Genomic DNA, 10,124 nt, shown 5'->3' with positions numbered 1-10,124 from the left:
AGGCGGCAGCCAACGTTAGCCCACATCCGGCCTGGATGCAGCACGATTCCAGAACTAGCTTCTATCTGGGGTTTGACAGATCTGCACTAATACATTGGTCTGGATAGAAGCCAACCTGATAAAAGTGTCACCTAAATGGCTAAAACAAAGTAGTTGCGTCTCTCTCTTGAGATAAGAGCAGAGCACTATCTGCATGGTGATTACTGCCATCTGCAACAAGGGCTTTTCATTAGACAGCAATGAGACAATCAGCACGTCATGTATAGGGGCGACTGCTTTTCAGCCAGCCACACGGCACACACACCCCATGGGCCGCAGGTCCACGTCCACGCTGTGGAGGCCACGCTCGGAGGTCCGTCTGCCCCAAATCCCCACCGCTGTCAGTTGAAAGTGTTCTCAATCTAATTCAGCTTTTTTTTTCCCCCATGTAGGAATAAGAACGGCACTCTGGGTCTGAAAATGCTGAATATCTTGAATATCCATATAATGTTAATTCCAGAGCGTTGGGGCCAGGGAGCTTTGATGTGTTTGCCAAAAAATTCACGCAAAGCTATTTATTTGTGTCAGCTGTGGGGAATGCAGCCATTGACCCCTGGCATGACAAGCCCTAAAAAGCCACAATTTCAAGCGAAAACAGCTTGAACACATACAGCAAGGCACTCCAGGACTGCTACAGCGACTGTGCCCCAAAACCGACATTTTGACTGAGAGTCTGTGCATGACTGAGAGTCCATGACGTGTCCATAGGCAGGTGTTTATGGTGTGTTTTTTTGCCGTGTCTGATTGAGGTCAGGGTTACTGGTTTTAGCCATGCAGTCCCCACCATACAGCCAGCCATATTTGTGCCCTCTCCTGTGTTCCAGCGTAAGCCAGCATGCTATCTACTGAATCTGTTTCAGGAAATCACACTTTGTTTTCAGTGCGAATTTTTATATGTTTTGTATAGCCGAGACTAAGAAGCAGCGGATTGTTTGCCCCAAGATTTCATTTTCAGATATATCTGTGAACACAAACATCTCACAAGGGGGACATTTAATTCAGAGTTAGCTTGAGTCAGAGAGAGTTGCTGTGCTGTTCTGGCATTTGTACATTTTTTGGTCGATCTTTCCAGTTCTCTTGGTACTGAACAATTGCCCTGCTGCATCAAAACAGCAGAGTATATGGTTTGATTTAGCAGAGGCAGAGTGCAAACACTGTCATGCCAAGAGAAACGCACTGTCTTGGCCAAGGCACTCAACATGTGTTTCCCAGCAACAATGCAGCCTCACATTTTTGTGGCCACAACAAATCAGGCCCTGTTATCAGCAGTGAGCCGTGTTGCACTCTGGGCCAGATTACTGGTCGCATCACCATGGACCACTCTGCAAAGCCATTTAGCTTCATGTTTCCCAATATTATCTTGTGTTTAACCTCTGCTGCCAGGCTAGGGGTATTGGGTTTGGGTTTTTTGGCAGAGCTACAATCAGTTAAGCTCCTCTGTGTGTTGTGGCATGTTTTTTATGGAGTATTTGGTCTTTATAACTGATGTGTGTGTTAAAGGCTGTGGTTCTTCACCACTGTATAGTGGATCTTTGCATAATGTTTAATGTTATTTGTCAGACTTATTAAAAAGGCTTTATTATTTATGTATATCAATGCTGTGTGACAAAGCAAAGTGGTGTGCAGCTTCTAATTAAGATTCAGGACCAAATTAATCTGATCATTGTCCAGCGGGTTAATAGATGATGTAGTTCTGCTGTTCTACACTGCTGTACTACATGCGGTGCTCTGTTGAGCTTTTTGATGCTGTGTCGTGGGCTGCAGGTGGTGTTGTGATGAAGCTCTACACCCTTCGTGGGTGGGACAGATGTTGGGAATGGAACCTGTGGTGTGTTGTTGGCTTACCGCTAATCATCTATGCTACCTACAACTCCGTTATGTAACTTGTCACTACAAGCAGTGCCAGCAGAGATCCATCCATGTGTGTTCTGCATTGTGGCAAAAAAACAACCAAAAACCAGCTGCCTTTGGACCACGTGCCTGACCTGGAGGGCATCAGAGTTGTATCTGATCTGAACTCCCCTCTGATCTTGTTGTGCTGTCACGGCCTGTTACACCCATCTCACCATGTCTGCGTGGACGCCTGGCCTGGCCTATACTGTGCTGCTGTGCGCTTGGTCATTTACTGTGTGCCCGGCGGTGAGTGCTTGCTGCACTTTTCTGTATCATGTTGCAATGGACTATAATAATTGGATCTAATGGGTCATAGGTGTGTGTGTGTGTTTGTCTGTGTGTGTGTGTGGGGTATCTATTTGAAAGCAAGCCAGCTAACCTCACAGTGACTGTGCCTGAGGAAGGTCCACAAAGGTGCAGCAATTTGTGTCTGCTTCATCAGAAGTAATGGGTGAATCTAATGAAATCAGACGATCAGACCAGACGTCTAGGAATCCCCTTTTCTGGAGGGGAAACGGATGTTGTGGCTTCTTCTCCCCAGGCTGCTGGGTTTGGTAAACTCGCTACAAGCTCCTCCAGCAGCTTTTCATATGATTTTATGCCCATAAGCAATGCCTCAAACCCAAACAAATCCCCTTTGAAGGGGTGTCCACACCACAATGGATGGCATGGAAATGTGTTCGTGTGTGATCAGGAGGCTTTGCTCAGCTTGCTATGCCCTGTGCTTTGCAGTTGTTTGTTATTTATTCTCAACAGAGGTTCTGGGGTGTAAAATACATTTTTGCGGTGGTGGCTGGCTGCTATATATATCATAAAGTGATGAAGATGGTCTTGTTTAATGGTGCAAATGGAGGGTGGCTGTGCTGTTTTAAAACTAGCGCTGTGTGTGTGTGTGTGTGTGTGTGTGTGAAAAAGAGATTCTGTTTTGCTGTGTGTTGAGTAATCCTCTGTGCAATGTTGCACCCCTCTGGAGTAATGAAGAATGTGTTTTGCTGGATATTTTGTGTGTGTATGTGTGTGTGTGAGAGAGAGAGAGAAAGAGAGAGAGAGAGAGATTATTATGCTGTGTGTAGTTTTGTGATATATTGTGTAATATTCTTTGTTGCTTTGGTCCCCTCACTTTGTGTTTTGCTATTTTGCGTAATGCTTGGGGTGTGTGTGTGTGTGTGTGTGTGTGTGTGTGTGTGTGTGTGTGTGTGTGTGTGTGACCATGCTGTCTGTGTTGTGTTGTGCAATTCTCTGCGTGGTGTGGAACCCCTCAGGAGTAATGACGTTTGTGTTTTGCTGAATATTTCTGTGTGTGCGTGTGTGTGTGTGTGTGTGTGTTTGTGTGTGTGTGTGTGTGTCCTTCCAGGAGTGCTGCAGTTGCTGCTCTCTGGGCCTGCAGCTGCGGGAGGCGGGCCTCGGTTGCCACTCCCACCAGTACCTGGACTACCCCTGTGGCCACATCCTGCTGACCTGCTGTGAGGAGGAGGAGGAGGACGCAGAGGGCACGCTGGGAGGGTACGTGCCAGACGGACCCGCACTCAGGAGGAAGGAGATGCCCAGGCCCACCGCCACGCCAGAGAAAGGTGGGCAGAGCCAAAGGCAGAATTCCAACGGCAGAGGTTCAGCGTGGGTCGCCATGGCACCTCACATCTTTTTCCTGGTTGCAGCTCACTCAAATTAGCACAAGACACATTGCAGTGGCTTAGCTTTTGAAACGGTGGAAATTGAGTGTCTGACAGTGAAAACAAAGGTGTCTCCTTATGCATTTCCATAGAGCATGAGATCTTTCAGGTGTCGGGAATTATTGCACAGAGCACTGAGTCAGGATTATTTCCATTCTATTAGAAATGCAATTAAAATCTGTACAACCAAGACTCCCATTTCACACATGTGCTACTTTTCCTAGTCAAATGGTGAAATGCATTAATGAAGTCATGGGTACCTCTGTGTCCTGTTCTTTGATAGGTTCAATCATACTGTGGCTGTTTAATTAAACTCTGGGAATGGGATGTCTTTATGTGCTGTTTCCACCTCTGAATGGTATCCATATTATTAAACATCAAACATCATTAGGTCCCCAGCTAGATTGGAAGTATTGTTTACAGAAGAACTGCACTTATGGTGCATATTCATTGTACTGGTACTGTTTGTAGTCAAGTCAAGTCAAGTCAAGTCAGTTTTATTTGTATAGCGCATTTAACATGCACAGAGTGCAACCCAAAGCGCTCCACATATAAGACATTGTCATTGACACATAGACTAACAAAGACAATAGCGAACGGAGCGGCGTAGTCGCCAGCGTACCCGTGACACCAAGACATACAAGACAGACAACAAACAAATTAATAAATAAAAATAAATAAATAAATAAATAAATAAAATTACTCCAATTTCCAACCGGCTGAACATATCCAAGGGCATTAATGACTCGCGTGAAACTGCGCACAGTTGTGTCTCCACAACGTCAACAAAGTTCTTTACACTCACTGGCAGTCTGGAGATAACGTGAACGTTAGGCCTTGTTAGTCTGGAGATCACTGGAAGCATACCAGTCCGAAAGTCGTGGGCGATCTTGTAGATCAGCAATTCGGTGGACTTATAACAGCGACAGTTTGTTGGTCCGTAGTTTGTGGACTTAACTTGGAGCATGACAGTGTTTTGATTCTGCATGACATTAGGCATTTTAGGTACATTTACTATTTTCTGCCACTTTCAACTCTAGTCTTTGGATTCCCCCGATGATTCCCACAACAAATGACTAATTACGAGTTTCATTCATTCATGCAGCCACAAACACCATCATATAATGAGATGATGAATGGAATATGATATACTGCAATCTGACATGTTGGCGTATGACTTGTAAGTGTTCCGTGCCAGCGCCAATGGCATGGTCACTGAAATGATGACAAATTGAAATGTCATGTCTACTTTTCTGGTCCAGCAGACTGATTGGATCGCTCATATGTGATGACACATGCTATGATCACTTTCAAGAATGCAAGCAAGAGCCAGGGACAAAATGGAACCAAATGGAATGTGTGTGTGTGTGTGTGTAAACTAAAATATCATTGGCGTGTGGACAAAACAAGGCATTTGAGGACGTAGTCTTGGGCTTTGGCAAACAGATTGACATTTTTTCACAATTTTCTGACATGGTGTGTGTGTGTGGGTAAAGGAGTGTAAGTTTGCTCAGGATCTCATTGCAGTAATTTTTGTCTAGTTTTCAGTTTAGTGTATTCTAGCATTACAAGTCACTGCGGATCTCTCTGGGAGCTTCAGTTTGACCTCTCTCAGATATCTATATGTTGATGAACATATCAAAGCCTGTCAGAGGTTTTCAAATGTTGTTGAGTAGCTGGTCTGTGTCCTGCTGTTGCTCATGTTTTGGCCCTGGAGACGTGGCTACGCCCTCCGTTTCTCATGTAGAAGTGTGTGTGTGTGTGTGTGTGTGTGTGTGTGTGTGTGTGTGTGCGTGTGTGTGTGCGTGTGCGCGTGCGTGGGCGCGCGCGTGTGTGTGTGTGTGTGTGTGTGTGTGTGTGTGTGTCAGCGTGCTGGCCGAAGCGCTGCTCTCCCTTTGATAGATTCACAAGAGGAGGCAGATGCCCAGAGCTGATTGGTCAGGTGTCACGTTACCATTCAGAATAATGCAGAAAGATGTGCACAAGCTGTGATGAATCAGGACCAGATGGTCACACGGGCTGTTGTCTCTTCGCCGCTGCCAACAAAACTTTTCTCTCTCTTCCTCTGTTTTTTCCCTTTTCTTTCTGTTCTGTCTTTTCTTTTTTTTTTCTTGTTTTTTCGGGAGAGCACTGAGAGCATCTATCGCCAGGGGCCATTTCACAGCCACCAACACGGCCACCATCTCAACAGACGATGTGTGCCGACAGAATACTGATTAATCCCCACTCTCCCATCGCTCTGCTCAGCGCCATCCCAAAACAAGCTGGAATGGAAGAAACGTCCTCGTTTTGGTGGCAGTTTTGGAACGAAACGTCCTGCCTTTCGTTTGCTGTTTGTTTGTCAGCCTGGAATGGCAGAGTGGCTGGCGAGAGGATCTGGCTCTCTGATGTTGTGCAGTGAGTGATGAATAGTTGTGTGTGTGTGTGTGTGTGTGTGTGTCTGTGTGTGTGTGTGTGTGGGTGGGGCGGGTGCAGCTGAGTGCAGGGGAAGGATTGAGTAGTTGGCTTGATTGAAGCCCATCTTTGGAGGCCCTGGATCAGCGTGTTTGTGACACATTTCTCTGGTGGAGCAGCTGATGTGTTTGTGCTCGGCGTCCCCCTGTTCCCCCTCGCTCGGTGGCATCGTGCCTCTGCTATAAACCGTCTGTCCACACTCAGAGAGCAGCGTTTATTGCCCCCATTGTTCCTCTGCTTTCAGCAGGAGAGTATAGAGAGATGGAGAGAGAGAGAGAGAGACAGAGAGAGAGAGAGAGAGAGAGAGAGATGGAGAGTGGGAAGAAGGGAAAGAGAAAGGAAAAGGGAGTGGTGGATATGGATGAATGGACAAAAGTGGGAAGAGTAGAGAGATAAATGTAGCAGTTGGAAGATTGGATTGAGAGCATGAGGAGCGAGAGCTCAGCATGGGAGCATAGAGGAGACAGAGGAAAGAGGAGAATGGGACCTAACGGGGAACGGAGAGCCAGTGGGAGATGGAGATGGAGAAAGGGAGCACTTAACAATCCATTGTGAAAGCGCCCTCTCCCCTCTCCCCTCTCCCAGTGCGTCAGTCCTCTCGGTCGCCTCTCCACTCCCATCTCCCTGCTAACTTCCACATAAATGGCTGGTGGAGGAAAGGAGCAGTAATGGAGACCTGCTGGAAAGAAACACAGTCAGGTGGGTGGTTGTCCCTCCTCACTGCCTTAAAGGGTTTTAAACGCGGATCATAAAGGAGTGTGTGATTACAAAAAAAAGGCAGAGGGGGGAAGTAATTATAAGCGCGAGGGGATCGTTTTTCACTCTCCGTGTCTCACACCGGGCGTGATTAATTATGGCGGAAAGGGCCTAATCGGCCCCTCGCTCCGGTCGCATTTACACTCAGGTAATGACGGGGAGGAATGTTTACCTCAGGCACAGGGGATGCCAGGGCCGGGCAGAGACGGTGTTTATTGTGTCACGCTCGGCGGATGAGATTGCGGTATGGTGGTGAGGCACGGGCCAGCACACACACAAACACACACAAACACACACACACACACACAGACACTCACGCAGGCGTATCACCACAGCGACCATGAGGATGCTCCAGACAAGCTGCTCATTAACTCGCTACACTGTTTCATTAGTGCCAGGGTTATGGGATGGCATGCAGGCAGAGGGTGATTGACAGCTAGGGAGGTAGATGTTTGATCAACATCTGTTGCAGGCAGAGTCTAGGCAATCTGTGAGAAAACGTCAACCAAAACTAATGGCAACAGATATGACTTTTGTTGTATTCAGTTCATGAAATCTTCCCATATCACATGGTCCATGGAACAAAAGTCCATGAAAATCCAAAAGTGGTGGAACATCAAATCAAAAAAAAAATTGGCATCATTTATGAATAGGTCAAAGGCCAAAAACTGGTAGGTCCATTTTTTCCATAAAAACATGAAACTTGGTACACTTGTACAGTTTGGAGTTCTGAACATTTTCAGATATAAAACCATTATCAGAGCACCCTAATGGTATTTGGCAAGTTCACAAACGCACCCATTCTTCAATGTTCAGTTGCTCACAGAGTACTAATCACACAGATATCAGATGCATGTCGTGCGAAACCGGGACAACCTGAACTTTCCAATGGTCACAGATCTTAAGTACGGTAACTTAGACAAAGATTCCAGTGCTCCCCAGCGTGAGGAGATTGTAGGGGTGTAAGCTGCACAAATGCTCCTCATCCAGAAATTGCAATTAGTTTTGGGTCAGACCTTATTTTTCCTGGACTAGCAAATTAATGAGAAGGACTGTTTTCATGTGTGTTTGTGATTGTGCGTGTGTGTGTGTGTGTGTGTGTGTGTGTGTGTGTGTGTGTGTGTGTGTGTGCGTGCGTGAAATAGATAGGGGAGAGAATAAAAGAGAGTTGTAATGTAATGAAAGAGGGAGGAGAAAATAAGAGAGAGAGAGAGAGAATAACAGAGCAAAACAGATGTGGTGTTTCAGTTTGACCAAACACATCAGAGGGAAATGTAATGGTGATTATCAGCACCGCCCGGTCACATCTGCTGCATTACACACACGTCTCCTCTCTCTCTCTCTCTCTCTCTTGCTCTCTCTCTCTCTCCCCTCTTCCCTATCCCCTCATCCTCGTCCCCCCGTCTCCTCAGTCTCTGACAGGAAATTCCCCAAGGAGGCCTTCTCGGCGGGCGACGGCGAGGACGCGGCCGCCAACTCGCTGGAGGAGACGGGCGGCGTGGACGCGTGCCAGAAGTACGCCGCCCGTCTCTGCCACCACATCTGCATCAACACCTGGGGCTCGTACCAGTGCGTCTGCCGCCCCGGCCACGTGCTGCTGCAGGACGGACACACCTGTGCGCCAGGTGAGTGTCAACACCCTTAATGGTGAGGTTTGCTGAATTCCCCTCTAGAATCTAACCTTGTAGAGCCACAATTTGGAATGCACACCACGTGAGGGATAATGTATTGTCTGCCTGTCAATATCAGAAAGTAAGTCCCGAACACCTTCATCCTTATCTTCTTGCTGGCTTTCACTTTCAATGAAGTTCCATTGCATTGAGTGAGCAGACTTCTTGCAGAATAATATGTAAGACATGAATCAGAAGCACAAATCCCATTGCCATTGGTAGCTATCGGTCATTCATAATTTACAGTGGTCATTATACAGAAATATCTCTATTCCGAACATTGGGAAGGCCCATGCAAAGTCAGTGGGACTTTTTGCAGCATTCTGAAGAGCCGTATAATAAATTAGGAATAACTCCAGACAGTTAATGTTGGAGACAGTGGTGTTGTATTGAGGTTGTATAAGAGCATTCAGCATCCATTTTTGTGTGAGTTTCTGGGTGATTGTAGTGGAAAAGCCTGCATCTGTATCTCTTAAGATACTAACACACAGATGTTGATAGTCAGTCTTTCAAACGGCATATTTATGTCAGAACTCTCAGATATCAGTGGTGTGTATTTAGCAATACTTCCAATATCCACATGTTGAAATATAGTGAACTTACCTTTCAGTAAACATCAGTCTGCATAAGAAGAACTAGAATTTGATATATCCATTCAAACTGTAAGCACAACAGCTAAGCCGCACAGGACCTCATCTGGCTCATACCATACTTCCCATACTGTTATGTATTTTCTGGACAGGGTGAGCCGATGTGAATGAGGGATTGGTGTGTGTTTAGGCAAGCTGATTTCCTGTCCAAGTAGATCATTGTCATGAACAAATCATTGTTGGTAGTCCAAATCCTCTTTCCAGAAGGAAAAAGAGATGTATGGAGGTTGTGTGGTTGTGCATGCATATGGAGAACGTTACTGAGGGGTTGTATTTTCCTCTGAATAGAATTCTTTATTGTGTGTGTGTGTGTGTGTGTGTGTGTTTGTGTTTGTGTGTCTGTCTGTCTGTTTGTGTGTGTGTGTGTTTGTTTCCATAATGAAACAGGAGAGGAGAATTTTTTTTCTTCTTTTTCTCATAGAGAGAATATATAGCCCATGTTATCTTGCCTTGTGTTTGCTAGATTCTTGTAATCTCTGTCCAAACTAAACACGTGGAATTGCTTCCTGTGTGGAACTGGTTCTGATGACCTGGTTGACCTCCCCCTCATTATGGTACTCAAACAATTGGATTAGCTCTTGACAGGGGTCTGATAGCGAAACGCTTTGGTAGATAAGTCCAGATTGATTCTGTCCTGTTGCCCGGGCATAATTCTTCCACAGTTTTGGCGTTCTTTGTCCCATTCTTTCGGCGATGTGGCACCAGTTTAGATGGAGCGGTCCAGATAGAGAGCGAGTTTTGCGGAGCTGTCCGGGATGAGGGAGCCATAATTCTGTAATTTATCGGCCGAATCCCAGGGGAGAGAGAGGCACTCTGAAAAAGGGGCACTCTGAAAAAAGGCACTCGGCCGCCTGGATTTACATTCAGTGATTTAGAGTCCTCTGGTTTGAGAAAGGGGTGTTGAAGAACGCACTGCCTGTGTGGATCTGTAAATGTTGTCATGATTTAGACTAATCTCTCGTTTTTTTTTTTTTTTCATTGCTTGTTTTTTT

The 10,124-nt window shown here is 46.1% G+C and overlaps 1 protein-coding gene across 3 annotated transcripts in view; it reads left to right on the top strand.

The window, feature by feature from the left end:
- The window catches only part of fbln2 (fibulin 2), a 64,361-nt gene that overhangs the window by 29,025 nt on the left and 25,212 nt on the right, over positions 1-10,124 (top strand). For all 3 annotated transcript variants that reach the window (XM_048255472.1, XM_048255471.1, XM_048255469.1), the window contains exons 5-6: positions 3,287-3,503; positions 8,225-8,437. In XM_048255472.1, the coding sequence (XP_048111429.1) occupies positions 3,287-3,503; positions 8,225-8,437 (430 nt within the window). The remainder of the gene's footprint in view (positions 1-3,286; positions 3,504-8,224; positions 8,438-10,124) is intronic.

This window comes from Alosa alosa, chromosome 10 (assembly GCF_017589495.1).
Source record: "Alosa alosa isolate M-15738 ecotype Scorff River chromosome 10, AALO_Geno_1.1, whole genome shotgun sequence".
Classification (NCBI taxonomy): Eukaryota; Metazoa; Chordata; class Actinopteri; order Clupeiformes; family Clupeidae; genus Alosa; species Alosa alosa.
Note: the sequence above shows the minus strand (reverse complement) of the source record. Positions and strands in the feature narration are given on the sequence as shown.